We start from the raw sequence: 17631 nt of genomic DNA on the forward strand, positions 1-17631 counted from the left end.
ACGGCTCGTTACTGAAAGTTTCTTATAATTGTATGCTTTCGTCGTTTCCATTATTCGGTTCTTCATCTTTTGCTTGTTTTCCTCGATGCGTCCAAGTTATTTTCATAATATTTGTAATTTCTCACTAGTTATTTGAAAGGACGGTGTGTCCCGCGGTGATAGAAACGCGCAGGAAACGACGAAATACGCGTCGCTTCCAGGCTGCGCAAAAGGATGTGCGCGATAGACAATTCCCACCGCCGTACACCGCCATATTGTTTGCGGTAATCCCGTGCTAGTTGGTCGATTTGTTCGCGGTCTTGTGACTGTTTCTCTTGTTCGGTGAGTTCCCTCGGGAAAGTTTGCAAACATTTCGCGTAAAAGCAACATGAAGAAAACCAAGGACGTGTCGGACGAGGACGAATATTCCGCGGACGATCCAGAAGAAATGGAGGGAGCTTCTGAGGAAGAGTGGACTCCCGAACCTGGAGTCGAAGTAAGCCCACGCTAACGCTTTTGCTTTCCTTATTCTTACGTATCTTCGATATTTCTTCCTTCGTTTTCTTACCGATTATCATTCTATACCGTTCGATGGAACTTTTAATCCAGATATGAACTTGGGCAAAAACATTAATACGCCATTATTCGTGAGTCAAGATCTGTCAATCGAAATCCTGATTCGATTCGACTCGATTCGATTTCATTTGATTTGATTCGATTTCATTTGATTGCATTTAATTTCATTTAATTTCATTCCATTCCATTTGTTTTCATTTGATTTCATTCGATTCGATCCGGTCCAACATGATCCGATTCGATTCGATCCTTTTCTATTCGATTCGATTCGATTCGATTCGATTCGATCCGATTCGATTCGATTCGATCCGATCCGATTCGATCCTTTTCTATTCGATACGATACGATACGATACGATACGATACGATACGATACGATCCAATCCGATACAATCCGATCCAATCCGATCCGATCCGATCCAATCCAATCCGATCCAATCCGATCCCATTCAATTCGATCCGTTGCTTTTCGAAGAAAGTAATCAACAAATTTTCCACGTTCTTTGAGAACTATTCACCCATTTTGATCGAATAATGTTTTGATTTATGTTTATATTTTGTAGTTCATTACGTTATTATCAGATGTACACTGTTTTCTATTAATCTTTTCGAATACGAATCGGTTGTATCGACGCGCTGACAAACACGCTATTCGATATATCGCATATTTCCAAAACTCTTTTAGTTGTTGCTAAAAATTTAGTTTGATTTATAGTAAATATACATTGGAGATCTTTGATGATTAATGGTACAAGAAAGAGGTTCATGGTGATCAAATCACTTTTACGCTCAAAAATATGTTCATTTTTCAATTGTATTTGCGGTACAGCGTCTGTCATTGGTACTAACGCAAATTAATCGTTGCCGGCCGGTTAGTCAGTGGCGCCAGCCAATGAATTTATCAAAACAGTATAGCCATTACACCATACTCATGCATACGTACACTTTGAATTATATTGTTTTTCGATCATTTATTTCGCAATTTCTTTCAAAATATTTTGGGTTACAACCAATCTTCAATGTAAAATACATCTCGTTATTATAAATTATAGCAAAATTGAATATTTTTAATATATTAGTAGTATTCTCAATAGTTATTGTAGCAGCTTATCATTTTCAATTATGATTATTGAATGCAACAAATTTCAATTTATGTTATTAGAGTGGTACTAAGAAGAGACCTCAGAGAGAAGCTGCCAAGAAGCGGCAACATTCAGAAGAAGAGGAAGATGAAGAAGAAGAAGAGGATGAGGAGGAAGATGATGAAGAAGATGACGAGTCCGATTCCGACACAGGAAAAAAGCCCAAAAAGAAAAGACGGTCCAAAAAAGAAGAGGATGAAAAAGAAGACGAAGACGAAGAAGACTCTGACGATAATAGTTTCAATGAATCGTCTGGTGAAACACCAAAGGACTTTACTGTAAGTTAATACGAGTATTCTTTAAATAATAGAGGGACAGCATTGTTTCCATCATTTGCTTTGTCCTCTGTAGTCTGGTGCATTTGTTGTTGCGAAAGCAGACATCGGTGGAAGTACAGAACCGACGTTATGGAGGATAGATGGGAAAGCATTACTCCAGAAGTTTTTACCTTTCAAGGAAGAAGGAAAAACATTGTACAAAAGCACATCGACGGTGAGTTTTAAATCTTTCTTGTGGTTGTTATGAAATCTTCCAACTTCTACTTGTTCTAGTATTCTGGGTGGTCGGTGAATAATAAAGACAAATACTTGGCTGCACAAGTAACTTTCAAAGTTCAAAGTAGAACAGAAACAATTGTTGAACTGCATCTTGATCAACAACAACAAGAAGTTGTAAAGTAAGCTTTTACATTTCTTTATATTTGTACTATATTTAAAGTAAAATTGTAATGAATATCGTTTGTTTCTTTCTATTTTTAGGGAAGAAAAAGAAGACTAAATATAAGATCAGAATTGATCTTATTTGTTTATATACATTTTAAGGTATGCTAAGAAAGAATACATCTACATTCACATGTACACAGTAAACACTACACAAGCATATTACGCAAACACATAGATGCAGTTTACAAAATGATATTCTAGCAGATTCATGTTTAAAAATAAAATTGAGTGGACCATGTATTTCGGTTTGTTGCAAAATGTAGCTTTCCATGTAATTGATGGTGCTATCAAACTTGAATATGCACTTCAATTAACGGTAAAGCCAACTGTAAACCTTCATCATTATCCAGTTATTTAAATATACAATATCCACTCATATTTTATGTTTTATAGTTTTGACAAAAGTTTAATCCCATTACACAGACTGTAAATTATTTTTAAAACGTTGTCTTCTACTTCTTTTCTGGCAACAATTACAGTCATGATCTCAAAATTCACATGGCCATCTACTGTACTTTAAATATTTATATTATTTAGCATTATTTTGAGGAACTAAATCTTACATTGTGTTTATTGTTTAGTCGACGAAATGCAGAACTGTAGATATAGAAATCACAGTGTCAGTTACCGTTTGCGTTATGTTCCTATCATTGTGTAATTTTCCTGAAAAATCATGTCATACCTGATTTTTTATTTTAATCTTTGAGAAACTTTTGTGGCCATAAGTGTGTAATGTATAATGCATTTATGTCGATAGCAATAGTGTGAACGAAGAACTTGTTCCATCACGAATCATGTTCAGTGATATATCGTTGGAACTAGTTTTATGAATACAATGCATTTGTGAAAAAAAAAAGAAAGAAAAGAGGGTAAAAACTAATTGTGTTAAATATTTATTCAGTGTTCCCGTATTTGTACATTTTATCGTTTCTTAAACATAACACAAAAACAACTCTCCTGTTTGTATAATCTATGTACATCAAACTTATTGGAATGTAGGCATATGGTAAGAAATATAATTTTCATTATAAGTTTAAAAGTCTAAACATTAAATGATATATTTGAAAAAACCTGAAAAAGCGATTTCTCCCGAAAAATCAGTTCTCTTCTTAAAATTTTAGACAAAATTGAAAAATACATGCTGTGTAGATTTACAGTACTTGTGTCTCTTACATTCATATTTTCTTTAATTAGTTAAGTGTTTATATGTTGAAATATGATATTACCGAAAAGTTGAAATAAAACAATATTCGTTTCATACTACAAATAAATCATTAATTGTAACCACAGACGTGTATAACACAGGATTGGTACAAGCATGTATGAAAACAGCATACACACAACTTTCTTTTATAGTTTATTTTTTCTCCATACTGATTGCATGAACAAATTGTAAAAACATATTGCTTTAAAATTTTAATTCATCAAAACAAAACAAAAATGCAAAATAGTATGAAACTTTAAAGCAAGAAAAAAATATAAAACTTGAAATATTTTTGCTTTTTCTTATCTTTTGATAAAAGATATACTTTGGAAGAATAATATAATTTATTTTTAATGTTTATCTTAATATTGGATCATTGATTAATATTTAAATTCTAATAAATATATTACCTTTTATAATACATAATATTAAAAGAAACGAAATACAATATAAAAAATAGAAATTTTAGTTTTGTGCACTTTGTAGGCATGAGATGATGGTACATAGTTATATCTTTATAAGTTGATGCGATTTTTTGTGTGTCTAATGTGTATCATTAAAAACAAATACGATGTTCACGCGTATCTGGAACGTAATTTATATAATATTAATGTTCACGCTACAAATATAAGCAGTCGTCAAAATACCTATAAAAAATGTTTTCCATTTCGAGAAAAAGATATAAATTTTTGTTTGATCATGTTCCCGATTACAGTCGTATTGAAAATATTAAACTTTGAAAACACCACAAAAACATTTTAACTGTGTGATGTAAAATATTGCACGTAGATAACAATGTTCAGTAATTATCACATTTTTTACTAGTTCATTATGTTTCAATTATAAATGACGAAATACAATAAATTATTATTAATATTAATATTGTTGTTGTTGTTGTTGTTGTTGTTGTTATTGTTATGGATTATTAGCATATCATCGCTGAACAAAATTGCAGCTGAAAATTCTACAAACTTCTTTTACTGGTGGAAACATGATATAGCATTATTACCCTTTGATACTAATAAAATTGAATACACGCAGGGTCATACTGTAAAACTATTCACATGTTGATGTAACAATAATATAATTTTAATCATTTAACAAAGAAATCTATCAAAATTAACAAGTACAATAATAGAATAAAAATATTATTCAAACATAACGAAACACTATAATCATATTTGATAATGAAAACTTGTTTATACCTATCATTATGTATCGAACATTGGTATTTGATTTATACATCTATATAATAAGAATAAAATTTGAAAACATAACAAGATACAAATACATCTTTATTTATAATTGTAAGCATGAAAATGCAACAGTTACAAATAAAGATGTCCCCTCATATATGGATCATTGAAATTAATAGTTATTACAATACTAAATTTACTTCCTGAGATACTTCCGCATACCAGTTTTACTATATGTAGTGTTAAAAAATGCCTTTATAGACCCCTATTTATTGATACATATGAAATAAATATTTCATTTGTCAAATAGATTGAACTGGAACTTGAAATATACTATACGAAATAAAATGTTTTACAAACGATGAAACGATAATCATTGTTATCGCTTGTGTGTTCCAAATAATTCTTTTCACATTATATTTATTTATTCAGATTAAAAACCAGGTTCTAATCGCACGGATAATACGTTGCTTAACATTTCACGGATTTCTGCCATTTCTCTTCTATTCTTTTTTACCATATTCTCAAAATTCTTATTTTCTTGTATAATTTTGTCCACCTTCTCCCAATATTTTGTAGAACCAGAACGACAACAACAACAATTCGTTGTACTCTCTTCATCATCGATACATGTTTGGTTTAAAGATTGATTTTTCTGTCTATCATAATGTTTATCGACATCATGATTTTGCTTTTCTTCGTCAAAACTATTATCTATACAACGGGTACAATCACTTACTTCTGCCGCAAATGTATTTGAACCGTGCGTCATACTATAACTATCGTTTTCGTTTTTTAATCCTACATTTTCAGTGATATTTTTAAGTGAGGTTGTTTGAGTGCTCTTACTATGTACCCGCGTATCTATTTTTTTCTGCGAGTGTATTACTTTCTGTTCCATTGTCTCGGAAGTACGTGTCTTGGAATTGAAATTACAGTAATTGACTGCGTCTACATCACTTACTCTAGTCTGACGTTTCAAGGTTCTCCTTTTCTGTGACAGAATGGACTCATTATTACCATTCTCAGTCGTATGAACAAAGCTATCACTGTGTCTTCGAGACTGCACTATCGGTATATCACTTTCGATTTTCATATCACAGGCCCCATCACTAGCTCTTCGAATATCGGATAAATTTTGCGATGTTATATTTAAAGAGGTATGTTGTTTGAAATCAATACCTTCGTCAAATTTTATGTTAGGTGTATTTATGTACTCCTTATCTGTCTCCAACGGTTCATTAATGTTAGCGTCGCAAATTTCTATACTATCATCAAACGACAATTTCTTTGGTAATATATTGTTGATTTTCTGGATAGCCGTATCTTCGAACATTTTACTGTGATCTACGTTCATGTTTTCTACAGTCCCGAAAAATATTTGTGAATTTCCAATAGAACTAGGTTCACTGTTTATATTATTTTCGCGTATTCTTTTCACATTGGAGGAATTAATTTCAATTAGGTTCCCATCATGTCCAAATGCAAATGATTTTTGTCCTGAAATATATAAATTTTCATTTTATAATGTGTTTAATGAAAGAAATATCTGATACACTTTATTCTTACCAATAATCATACGTTTATTACGCATATCGGGGCTTTTTGAACGTGGTCGTTCCAAAAACTGCCTATTATCCGGTGATAGTACAGAAAGTGTACCACTAGTTTGTTGCAACGGACTGTATTGCTCGTAAGAATTATAGAGTGCATACGGATCTTGTTCATGACTTTCATGTTCTCGTAAGCATTGCATAATTTTTTGTACGATTTCCGACGGTGCTACGTACGGTGAACCTTTAAAGTATAACAACAAATTATTTCATGTTACGTGGTAAGGCACGTGTTACATACGCAGCAACAGCAATAACGTTAATAAACTCATAGTAACAGTAATAGTAATAGGAATAATATAGTAATAATAATAATAATTACGATATTAAAGCAATAAACAATAAATCACGAATTATATACTCCGCATAAAGTGTATAATACTAAAGTATTTAACATTCCTAGTTTTTATGAATGAATGTAATTCTCATTATTACAAGTATTTTCTTCAGACAATGTAATAACGAAAATTAATTTTCATTTATGTTAATGGTACCATAAATTAATAAGAATTTTCTACACACTGTTTTCTTGCGAGTTCAATAAAGAAAAGGATTAAAAATGTTTCAAGCACGTATACATTAAACACACAGCTATCAGAAAATTAAAAATGATGGCATAATTGATAATTTGAATTATGTGTCCTAACTGTCGATAGACTTACAAATTGAATTGGTCCAGAATGTCTGCGACGTGGAAATAATCGAGACACAGATACTGTGCCATCGCTTCCTACAAAATTATTATTTCCATAACATAATATTATTATCGCTTCTACAAATTCATCCACAAAGTTTGTGCAGATCACTCCCCATTAAATGTACTAGCATTCACACATTTACTTATTCATCGTTCATACTTCAACATCTTACACGTGCCTTACCTGTTAATCCTCGATATCCTAACGACACAGAATCAAAGGACTCGCTTGTTTCTTGTTGTTGCTTCACAAAATCATTAATGGCTATGCCCTTTAGCTTTGACGGCTGCAAAAATCTTTTTGGTATACGAGAAAGAGAGCCATTGTCTTGAGGACTACTCGAAGAACCACCAAACCCTAAGCCAAGTAAAACAGCTTCAGGATCTGCTTTTCGTAGTTCTAACAAGCTTTCCACACTACTGCAATGACTGCTATCAGACTGCAAACTTGGATCGCGCATCAGTTTATGAGGCAACGAACTGCAATGAAATGGAACAATGAAATTCTGTATATAAAATTTTGTGCATTTCAAGCAAATTTAATATAGAATTTTTATCCTTTTCTTTTTGAGAATACCTGGGTTGAGCAGATGCATTAATAATCGACATATTAGGAACATTAATAGGCGCAGATATGGTCATTTTTGGGGATTTAACTTCCATAGAATATGGAATATCCTTAGGCTCTGTTGGTGGTAATGAAACAGTAACTTTTCCAAATGGTCCATCTTGATGTTGATTTTCCATTGATAAATTTGATTTTGCAGGTGACGGTAATGAATCAACCCATTGTTGAACCGGGCCAGTTTTACGTCTCATCTCCCAAATTCCACGTAACCAATCTGTTACTTTTAAAATTGTTTCTTTGCCAACGTTCTCTAATAAAGCAAAAATAATTATTAGTGACAAATTTGAAAGAACACATGATATTTCTGATATAAATTGGATTTAAAGTAATAAATTTATTTTTACTTTGAAACAGATGTTTGCTAAATACATACAACTTACTGTATATACATTTGCAGAATTATTTGTATTATTTGCATGCTCGTTAAAAATATTCTACGTACACGACAATTACATAATTATGTGAATTAAGGATTTTGTACTTAACAATCTATGAAAAGAATGTGAAACACTATTTAAATACCTGGATCCATATTCTACGAACAGCACGAACAAAATAATAAAGTAATTAGAATTAAGAAAATTTGAACACTTCTCGTATAAATACGCATTACCTAGTTATTATTTTCATGCAGAATTGCAAGATTGTAATTTGAACGTTCTAAGAACATTAATGTATCGAATATGATAAATGTATACCTACTTTGTAATTAAATGAAATATCACGGTACACGATGCATTCTTATACGAATGAGAACGCTTTTAAACACATATTTAAAGAAGCATCGTACTCCGAACGATTTGTGCTCCGCGATCCCATTGAGAACAAAACGGCCACTTGTTACAGTTGTTACTCACACTATGGGAGTATTCCAGGGCCGTTCGATGCAGTGGCACTGTTCGAATAAAAAAACATATGTTTCTGATCGTTATCACAAGTTTATTTTTTATACATTTTAATGTACAAGGCGTGTATAAACGATTTCTACAATAAAATATTTTTTACTTTCGAATATATGAACTTTTATGGCATGGTTTGATTGATTTAACGTAAACATGTTTCGACTAAACTAAGTATTTGCTCATTGATATACACTTAACGGGGAAGGCAGTTTCAGGAAATGAAATAGTAACTATGCAATATAAAATAAAACCCTCGGAAATTAGTAGAAACCTTAGTCAGTGAAATATAGAAAATTACATATAATAGATTGTAAGTAACTACATGTATGTAGACTTAATAGCAAGACTGCAAGTGCACGCACGTGTATACATAAAGAGTCGAGAGAGCCAAGTTGTGTAGGTGCATAAGTACGCGTGCAGCAAGTAGTCATTGAAGAGCACGCGAATCTGTAGTGTCAAATTACAAATCGTTACGAAATTTCATGTCATCTCGTGGGAAGAAAAATAAAAAGAAAATATTAACGAGGAGACCTCGTCATGTGGTTGGGAAAGAAGAAAAGTATCGACAAGAAAGGGACAAGTCTGACAAGGAGGATGACGAAGAATCAGGTTAGGAGAAAAAGACGAGACTTTCGGTTATACGGTTTCGAGGAAAACACGAGAACATTGCAATTGAATTTGTTTAGAGGAAAGCGAAGAATGGCCCCTTTCCTTTCCGGTTGCCATGTGGGACCTCGAACAATGCGATCCGAAGAAATGTTCCGGTAGAAAACTCGTTAGGCACGGTCTCGTGAAAATACTGAGGTTAGGTGCTCGATTTCCAGGCCTGGTCCTGACTCCGGTTGGACAAAAGGTATGTACGATGTAAACGATATATAATTCTGCATCTATAACAGACGAAACAACAAGGTGATCCGAATGGTGTTCTGAAAGCGAAGGTATTGTTGCGTTTCAGTGCGTGAGTCCAATCGATCGCGATATTGTACGGGATTACGGTTGCGCGGTTGTCGATTGTAGTTGGGCACGGTTGGACGATACTCCGTTCGGTAGAATGAAAACTCCGAATCCTCGTCTATTGCCGTTTCTAGTCGCCGCAAATCCAATAAATTACGGTAAACCTTGTCAATTGAGTTGCGTAGAAGCAATAGCGGCCGCATTAATCATAACAGGATTTTCCGAGGAAGCCAACTTTTATCTTGGAAAATTTTCCTGGGGCCATTCCTTTTTGAAACTGAACGATGACTTGCTCAAGAAATATTCGCTTTGCGCAAATCCCGAAGAAATCATAGCGGTCCAAGATCAATTTCTCGTTGACGCTAGACAGGAGAGGATAAACAGGATCGGTAACTTTACCATCATTTACGACACACTCGATCCAGACGATAAGCATTCATTTTCTTTTTTCATAGCTTCTTCGGATTTCCCGCCAACCGATTCGGAATCGGAGGAGGCGGATCAAGAGACAAACAACGAGGTGAAAAAGGGGGGACAGGAGGAGGAGGAGGAGGAGGAGGAGGAGGAGGAGGAGAAAAAAGAAGGAAATTCGAGTACCGCGAATACCGATTTGAAAGTAGACGAACGTTTAAAGGATCTAAATATAACATAAAGATTGTACATAAAAATTGGCTTTATCGTTCTCATCCGGAAGAAACGTTGGTTGTGTTATGTGTTTTTATTTCAAGGTATAAACGACGAAACAAATAACGAAAAGAAAAAAAAAAGAAAAGAAAAAACGGATCGACACGTTTGCGCCGGTTAACAGAATCTCTCGATGCTATTCCGTTCTCGCATTTCACGCGAAGTACATTCGAATACCGCGGCTGTAATACGCCGAATAACCGTACCGTTGCGCACGCGTTTCCTCCGTGAGATTCAAGATGGCGGGAGGATATCACGAAAGGCGAAAGCGAAGCGCGATCGGATCGTCGCACAGCTGATAGGAGAGTGACGTCAGTAAAACAAAGCCATGCGCGGTCGATCGGAGCTGCGAACCAGACCGAACGAACTGTACCGTCTCGCTGCCAAACATTGGGCGTCCGCGAAACAGTGAACTGGATTTTCCAAGGTTTCTCGCGGGGGAGAGAGAACCGTACGGTTGCGCGCGTGACTACGCTCGTCTCGCGTTTTCCCTACAGACGATGCCGTTCATATCGAAGGATTGGCGCAGTCCTGGAGAGGAATGGGTCAAGACCGTCGAGGGTTGGGAAAAGAAAAAAATCCTCGAGTGCGCCAACAATAAAACGCTTTCTCTCCTGCTTCGGTAAGTGCGACGCAGAGCAAATGGCTAGTCACGACTGTTTCGTCTTGACTCTTTCCATCGAACGAGATGTTTTCCATTTTGGGAATGACAACGAACGCTAACGAGCTGTCTCGTTCGAACGGTTAATTACCATTGACAGCTGTTCCATCGATCGAATGACAGTCGGCTCACGGTTTGTTTACAGTTGTGTGCTACCGTCGCGTCGCGTCGCCTCATCTCGCTTCGTTACTCGCCGAGATTACGTTCACCTGACATTTCGCGTAATCGAACCAAGATTCGTCCGCGAACCCATCCATGTTTCCTGGTACGATGTCAACCTTGTCGTTGGCTTTTCTTCCCGTGAACTTTTCGACTCGCTGTCGGCCAAATTTCTCGACAGGTGACGATCAAACTGTCACAGATTATTTTATCGTTGTCAGTGATTTCGTTGCGATGTAAATAAACATGACGCTCGGGAGAATGCAAGTTTGTAATTGTTGACTACGCGCGTCGCGCTCGCGAAGCGTGTGTATTATCAACGTTACTGCGTTGGGAACAGCCGATTCGATTCGCGTCAATTCGAATTTCGAGTGCAACTCCAAGCTCGAATAAACCGATCGTTCTTCGAACTGGTCCTCGGGAAACACGGGGCGTCTACTTTCGTAGATCTCTGCTCGCGTCTTTCGTTACGAGTGTACGACGTTGCGTTTCTAATTAACGCTGGACGCGAGGCTCTCCGTGGCCTTTGTTCATCTTTGCATCTATTCCCATTCGTCTACGCTTTCAGAGCTGGAACGCTTCGCGTGATCGTAAAAGTTGCTCCTCTGGGTGCTTACTTACCTGGTACCTACGTTACGTTACCTGCCTAGTAGATTCGTCCGACGAATACATAAGCTTGTGCCTCGTCGAACGAACGATATTCTTTCACAGTGGCTTTCCCTTCTTTCTACTTAACCCTCTACAGGCTTGAGTGACTTCGAAGTCGTATACCAACATATTGGTGTCTCGATGATTTATTTCATTTTGCATAGTACAGTGGCGAAGAAAATGAAGTAATTAATTAGCCCTTAGCACTCCAGGTTGTTTTGTAATCTATCAGCAACTGCAACTAATTGCTATAACATTTCTTCGATCTTTTATTTTCCTTCTTAGTACAGAATTTGGATGTGTGGAGAATCTAATAATTTTAGGGTAGTTTCTTTAAGATTCATTAAAATATTTAATATTATAACTGATGCAATATTGAAGCCTACAGAGTTCAAAGGGTTAAGTTCAACTTTTATATGTTCACACGTGAAAGTTCAACGTCATTGTAGTTTCGAACTTACAAGGTATACTCGTTTTAATACAATCATTAAAACTATCGAATAGATTGTTCATTTGTATTTACAGGTTCATGTTTGTTCATTTGATACTACATACATTTGTTTATAGTGACGAAGAAAAATTCGGCCTATAGAGGGTTAATTTTCTTCACATTTTCGCTGATAACAATCGGTTCAGGAGCAAGCAACACGCGTTCATCGTACATTGCAGTCGTTGCTCGTGGAGTGTAGCAAGTTGATACGCATTCGTTAGCCTTGAGATCCGCAATGGACAAAACCATTACTAAGGATGACGCGACGCGTAGCTTTTCTTTTGTTTCCGCTAAACGGATCTCCAGAAATCTACGTTTCGAAAGATAAAGCGCGCGATTCGTCATAATACACGGGAATTATCACCGAGGAAAAGATATTCCGCGCGACCCCGTCCCGATACGGAAGTAGGTCGTGACCCAGCTAAACCAGATCTGCATCAGTTTCGAGAATCTACTTCCGTTCCATCGAGCCCCGGATACAGTATCCGTGCGGTTCGAAGACGTCCTAGGTCTGTTCGTGTGCGCGTGTAGTTATTCGCATGGTCAAGCATTACGAACACGTATTACCGATAGTTATATAATGCTGCGAACTATGGATGCATGGACTTCTCTCCCTTGTGCCGGCGTGAAAGCGTGTTACAGCGTTACATATAGCGTTACAGCGTTACCGCGTCGCGTGCAAGGTCTCTGCCAGTGATCATGCATCGACCCGAATGACGACGATGCAGCGCAAATCCCACGGAAACGCTTTTCCTTTTCTTCCCTCTTCTTCTTCTGCTTTTACTTGAACAAACGCTTTACTTTTCTTGCTCGGTGAAACGATATTTTTGCAAACTCTAGCTCTTTCGAGAACTCGAAACGAGCACTTTCGGTTTCGTTTTGCACGAACGTAATGTTAACCCTTTGCGGACGAACGTTGACATTTTGGCGAGATCAGATTTTCATATTTGGAACAGTACGTGGCAAACGAATGATCTAATTACTCAAACATCAAGAGTACTCGAACAGCAAGTTCCTTATTTTGATTATTTATGCGATTGATATAGAATTTAGCTTCATCTGTTAAAGGTTTTCTATATTTCAAAGAATCTTCGTCCGCAAAGGGTTAAAGAAAATGAATCGGTCCCATTTCTAATCCTCCGCAACAGGCAGAAATGAAAAGGGATCGCTCGTTAGCGTGTTACGCCGACGATTCACTAGCAATTCGTTAACGCGACACGAAGCAACCGATTTGATCGGTTCCGAAGAGGAAAAGGTCGAGATACGATCACCCGATTAGTTGGTTTGACTGTTGCAGCGGTGACAAGGATGCGCTCGATAAAAAGGAGAAGGAGAAAAGAAAGGGTGAGTGGCGACCGTTCGCGTTCGCTAACTCGAAAGGATCAACAGTTTTTCTTTGTTTCGTATAATTTTAGAGAACGTCGTCCAGCCGCATTGCCACATCACGCTCAAGTGCACGCGCGAGGTGAGTGACTCCTTCCAGGCTTATTTATATTTAACTCAGTCCCGCGAAAGGAGAAACGTGCAAGATAGGATTCGTTCGTCGAAAAGGTCGTAGAAGTTTGTTGCCCGCGGATTAATACATGTAAAACGAGGGGTGGATAAACGAAGAACGGTGGATCATAGACGGTGGAAAGTACAATAGAAAGGAGGAAGTGGAAAGTGCAGAGACGAGGGAAAAAAAATGTGTGCTGCTGAGATGGATCGACATTGGTTGGGTTTCGAAATAGTCATGCAACCGCTATTTTTAGATTACAAATGCACCGGCGATCGAAAAGAAACACAAACAAAGAGAAAGGAATAGCGGTGCAGCGAATCGAAATTGTTGTGTTCGCAGATCGCGGGCTTCAACGGATTAAGCGATGCGCTGAAGAGGCTCGACTTTTTATCGGCGGTGCACGATTGTCGACGCTTCAATTATATTGTGCGACTGCTCGATCTTTTGGTCAGCCATAGAATGGGTGGTCTCAGCGGATGCGCTCAGAGAGTACTGTTCAATATGTTGGAAGAAGTCGCGCTGGAAGGTAAGATTTTTATTCGCGAACAATTCGTGTGACAAATAAATTATGTTTATTCGTTTCTGCCTGTTCACAGTATCGTTGTCGCAGCAACAAACTGGAAGGCTTCGTCGTTTGATCGAAAGGGTGCGGGCGTTCAGCGCGGGCTGCTGTTGGGGCGGAAGACCTCTGGGCTCCGTCATCTTGTGGGAGAAACACAAGGCAGCCCTTGAAAGAATTTTGCAAATCGCTTCGTCGATTACCATTACTCAAGTATGTAGACACTCTAGGTCCTGCTAAGAAATCATGGAAAGGAAACTTTTGTTTTCTCCCGTTTCTCTCTTTCTTTCTGTTTCTTTTTTACTTTTCTTTCTTTTTCTGCTTTAGTTTTCATTTCTTCTCTTTTCTTTCTTCAAGCCGGATGAAAAACAGCAACCCCAATGGTCCGACTTGCCCGCCGAATGTCGTCGGGAAGTGCTTCTTCGACTGAGCGATCCACGAGACATCGAAGCTTCTTCGGAAGCCTGCGAACATCTAGCCATCCTGGCTCAGGAACAAAGAATTTGGCGGGAGCTCGCTCAGTATCATTTCACGTCCCAACAGATAACCGCTACCAGACAAAACAATCCTGGAAAAGACTGGAAAACTATATTTACCATTGCTCGAAGGTACGGTGCGCGCGCATAGCTGCCGTTGACCATTGCTTCGCCAATCTTCATCGAGTATACGTTGGTAATATGTGTTCAGGTCGTTTGGGCTCCGGGAAGAATATGCAGAGATGATTCAATTGTGCCGCAATTGCCGTTGCTTGTTTTGGCGGTCGTTGGGTCATCCTTGTATCGCTGACCAGGATCCGGCGTTTCAAGAGAAGTTAGCGGACGTGGATCAAGCCTCCCTTCATGTTCCGATTCCTCCGCAGACTTTCCTCAAGTTCTTCTCGCTATGAACGCTCCATACGCGCCCGTCAAGTTCCAAACGCGATTCGATGCATCGAGACGAGTGTCGAGATCGACCGTGTTCCCGACTGCGATCGCATCTCCTTCTCTATTCCTCGGATGTAGCCGGGGTATAGATGTCCGCGCGGCGCCGTATCCAATCGGAGCAGGCGCTCGCGTTCGAAACGTGTTATTCTTTGCCTAGAGATTTCATCGTTGTCGTGTAAACTTTGAACCAACGATACGCGAAAAGCATCCTTTTCGCATTCGAGCTGTTACTTCGTGCTACAAGACCGCGTTTCTCTGGTCTTGAATCGATTGCAGAAATTGCCAGTCATTTTTTCGTTAGTTTCGTTTCTCGAAAGCTTCGACGTTTTTAACCGCGATGCATGTAATTCGATTGTCTTCCGTAATTTCTTTTCCTGTCCCTCTCCTTTTCCCCTTTCCTTTTTAACAATTAAACGTTCAAAAATCGACGAAACGAATGTACGAATTGAAACTTACAGCGCTCGAAACAAAAATTCGACCAGGACTGCTCAAGATGCATCAATTTTCGCATTTCTATGACGCGTGTATGAACCGTTTAGAAAATTGGACAGTCACTCGCGGTGTAATTTTACCCCGTCTATCGGTAGCTATCGCCATCACACGATTCATTTCCATTTCGGTGAATTTATCTTTCTCTCTGCATTTATTTGAACTTTTCGTGCATTTTTACATTTATTTTCACTACTCATTATCACATATAGATGCGTTTTACGGGCGATACGTTCGACAATGGCTGTTGGTATTTTATCCTCGTTAAAGACGGAGATTGAAAGTTATTTTGAAAGTCAGAAGGAAAATGAATGGGCTCGCAGGTTCACGAAATAAGGGGAGAAACAAATGGAAACACGCATGTATTTTCATTTCTCGCCCGAATACTCGTTAAAAGAATGGTCAAATTCCTATTTACGATGCTTAGTATACAGTTATTGTTTGTATGTATTGGTTTAGCAGTAACGTCGTCGGATTTTCCAAGATATCGCAAATATATAATGTCTAATGACCGTTTCGTTCGAAACGCTGAAAATTATACTGCCAAAATGGATGCTATTGCATTTAGACGAATTGAAGTGTTTTCTGTAATTCCGTTCAAACATACAGCATAGTTGTTTTGATATTACGTTTTTCTCAATGGCAACAATTACGATCGTTACACGCGTGTATACGCATAGTTTATTATATAACTTGAAAAATTAGAAAAAATGGGGCGACCAAACGATGTACACATAAACGCGTATGTTCTTCGGTTAAAAAAAAAATGCAACACGAATTGCAAATTTAAGTGCAAAATTTTAGCAGCTCATCGAACGTTACACTGCTTCATGCACTGACCTGTGCATTCTTGGATCGATATTATTTTACTTACATAAACAACTGTAGATCAGTGTTGTGTAAAATGCTTTGAAATAAAAAATTTACCTGTATATATATATTTATATATATATACATTAAATTGTTTTAATATATATGTATGTAAGTGTGCATACATATATACATATATATTAAAGCTCATTTAAACGTGTATATGTACAATTATCTGTACATACCATGTTCATATTAAAAATTATACTATTTTTCAATTTCCCATTAGTTTTGTACGATACAATTTACTAGTTGAATAAGCTATCTATACTTTTGCTTGTTACTTCTTATAAACGAATCGGTGTGTCTTTGTTTTTTTATATATTATGTATACGCTAAGTATCTTTACCGAATGGACATATATTGATGTTCGTAGGTTTCATTCATAGTAAGTATATGCCGTATAAACGGTAACACATACTAATTCCGTCGCGTCACCGTCACGTCACGCAACGCACACAACGGAAGACCCCTCTTGTCCCTGTGCCTTCCCGGAGGTCTTCTTTCAAACAACGGACGGTATATACTTACTTACATTTGTCCGTATTAACATTTCTCGTAACCTATTCGAGCATTCTAATTATATTAATTAATCTATCAACTTATGTGTTCTTTTTTACGGTGTTTTTAAGTAGACATTACATTCATTTGTTCGCGATATCCAAAGAAATGTCACCGTAGTGACATTCTCCTCGCGTAAAGTTACCCCCTCCATACCTGTTCTCTCGTATTGAACACTACATAGAACTGCTCACATGGCAGTCTCGGGCAGCTGCTTGAGTAGAGGTAGCGGGAGAACGCTGTTTCCGAGTTACTAACGTAAGGGAAGTAAGTTAGACACCTCTGGTTTAAACGATCGAAGTTTATGGAAGGTAATATTACAGAAATAGATAGCCATTTCATCGTATATGTCAATATGTAAATAAATTTTTTGTACAAAAATATAATGAACCTTATTGCTAGAAGGTGTTGCGACGAGACAAAATTACAACGCTTCCTTCACTGTAAAAATATATTAATAAGTAATTGTATTTATTT

At 37.2% G+C, this 17631-nt stretch overlaps 4 protein-coding genes across 8 annotated transcripts; 3 read left to right on the forward strand and 1 right to left on the reverse strand.

The window, feature by feature from the left end:
* The first annotated feature begins 214 nt into the window (after positions 1-214).
* Positions 215-8772, forward strand: LOC116428134 (uncharacterized). 3 transcript variants are annotated; one of them, XR_012998225.1, is made up of 7 exons: positions 1419-1575; positions 1717-1974; positions 2048-2188; positions 2248-2372; positions 2455-2517; positions 7407-7823; positions 7896-8772. XR_012998225.1 is itself a non-coding variant. In XM_031979356.2 (6 exons), exons 1-5 carry the CDS (start codon positions 1447-1449, stop codon positions 2471-2473), a joined length of 672 nt encoding a protein of 223 aa, XP_031835216.1. In that variant the 5' UTR covers positions 1419-1446; the 3' UTR covers positions 2474-2517; positions 7896-8772. The 3 variants fall into 3 exon arrangements, 2 of the variants coding, with proteins under 2 accessions (XP_031835217.1, XP_031835216.1); XM_031979356.2 differs by lacking the exon at positions 7407-7823; XM_031979357.2 differs by lacking the exons at positions 1419-1575; positions 7407-7823; positions 7896-8772 and adding an exon at positions 215-475 and having other exon boundaries at positions 2455-3298.
* Positions 3266-8609, reverse strand: olf186-M (Ki-ras-induced actin-interacting protein-IP3R-interacting domain olf186-M). 2 transcript variants are annotated; one of them, XM_031979332.2, is made up of 6 exons: positions 8459-8609; positions 8279-8291; positions 7706-8006; positions 7313-7608; positions 6388-6615; positions 3266-6318 (listed from the first exon to the last, which is right to left on the reverse strand). In XM_031979332.2, the coding sequence occupies exons 2-6, from the start codon at positions 8286-8288 to the stop codon at positions 5252-5254; spliced, it is 1902 nt and encodes a 633-aa protein (XP_031835192.2). In that variant the 5' UTR covers positions 8289-8291; positions 8459-8609; the 3' UTR covers positions 3266-5251. The 2 variants fall into 2 exon arrangements, with proteins under 2 accessions (XP_031835192.2, XP_031835194.2); XM_031979334.2 differs by lacking the exon at positions 8279-8291.
* Positions 8773-9121: 349 nt separating the features above from the next.
* LOC116428130 (18S rRNA aminocarboxypropyltransferase) lies at positions 9122-10264 on the forward strand. The gene is made up of 4 exons (XM_031979347.2): positions 9122-9267; positions 9345-9511; positions 9614-10001; positions 10068-10264. Exons 1-4 carry the CDS (start codon positions 9141-9143, stop codon positions 10262-10264), a joined length of 879 nt encoding a protein of 292 aa, XP_031835207.2. The 5' UTR covers positions 9122-9140.
* Positions 10265-10774: 510 nt separating this feature from the next.
* On the forward strand, positions 10775-16655 carry LOC116428127 (F-box only protein 32). Of its 2 annotated transcripts, none has more exons than XM_031979340.2 (7): positions 10775-10918; positions 13552-13598; positions 13670-13719; positions 14092-14278; positions 14349-14524; positions 14669-14919; positions 14999-16655. In XM_031979340.2, the coding sequence occupies exons 1-7, from the start codon at positions 10797-10799 to the stop codon at positions 15195-15197; spliced, it is 1032 nt and encodes a 343-aa protein (XP_031835200.1). In that variant the 5' UTR covers positions 10775-10796; the 3' UTR covers positions 15198-16655. The 2 variants fall into 2 exon arrangements, with proteins under 2 accessions (XP_031835200.1, XP_076222058.1); XM_076365943.1 differs by having other exon boundaries at positions 10797-10918; positions 13534-13598.
* Positions 16656-17631: the final 976 nt, after the last annotated feature.

Source organism: Nomia melanderi, chromosome 3 (assembly GCF_051020985.1).
Source record: "Nomia melanderi isolate GNS246 chromosome 3, iyNomMela1, whole genome shotgun sequence".
Lineage (NCBI taxonomy): Eukaryota > Metazoa > Arthropoda > Insecta > Hymenoptera > Halictidae > Nomia > Nomia melanderi.

What these genes read in the sequence shown, in the direction of transcription:
- LOC116428130 (XM_031979347.2), top strand. Translation starts at nt 9,141, where the DNA reads ATGTCATCTCGTGGGAAGAAAAATAAAAAGAAAATATTAACGAGGAGA. An exon ending in TGACTCCGGTTGGACAAAAG is followed by an intron (nt 9,512 to 9,613) that starts GTATGTACGATG and finishes GTTGCGTTTCAG; the next exon opens with TGCGTGAGTCCAATCGATCG. An exon ending in GGAGAGGATAAACAGGATCG is followed by an intron (nt 10,002 to 10,067) that starts GTAACTTTACCA and finishes CTTTTTTCATAG; the next exon opens with CTTCTTCGGATTTCCCGCCA.
- LOC116428134 (XM_031979356.2), top strand. Translation starts at nt 1,447, where the DNA reads ATGAATTTATCAAAACAGTATAGCCATTACACCATACTCATGCATACG. An exon ending in GGTTACAACCAATCTTCAAT is followed by an intron (nt 1,576 to 1,716) that starts GTAAAATACATC and finishes TTATGTTATTAG; the next exon opens with AGTGGTACTAAGAAGAGACC. An exon ending in TGTACAAAAGCACATCGACG is followed by an intron (nt 2,189 to 2,247) that starts GTGAGTTTTAAA and finishes TACTTGTTCTAG; the next exon opens with TATTCTGGGTGGTCGGTGAA.
- olf186-M (XM_031979332.2), bottom strand. An exon ending in AATGCATCTGCTCAACCCAG is followed by an intron (nt 7,609 to 7,705) that starts GTATTCTCAAAA and finishes ATTTCATTGCAG; the next exon opens with TTCGTTGCCTCATAAACTGA. An exon ending in TAATAAACGTATGATTATTG is followed by an intron (nt 6,319 to 6,387) that starts GTAAGAATAAAG and finishes TATATATTTCAG; the next exon opens with GACAAAAATCATTTGCATTT.
- LOC116428127 (XM_076365943.1), top strand. Translation starts at nt 10,797, where the DNA reads ATGCCGTTCATATCGAAGGATTGGCGCAGTCCTGGAGAGGAATGGGTC. An exon ending in GGAGAAGGAGAAAAGAAAGG is followed by an intron (nt 13,599 to 13,669) that starts GTGAGTGGCGAC and finishes GTATAATTTTAG; the next exon opens with AGAACGTCGTCCAGCCGCAT. An exon ending in GGAAGAAGTCGCGCTGGAAG is followed by an intron (nt 14,279 to 14,348) that starts GTAAGATTTTTA and finishes GCCTGTTCACAG; the next exon opens with TATCGTTGTCGCAGCAACAA.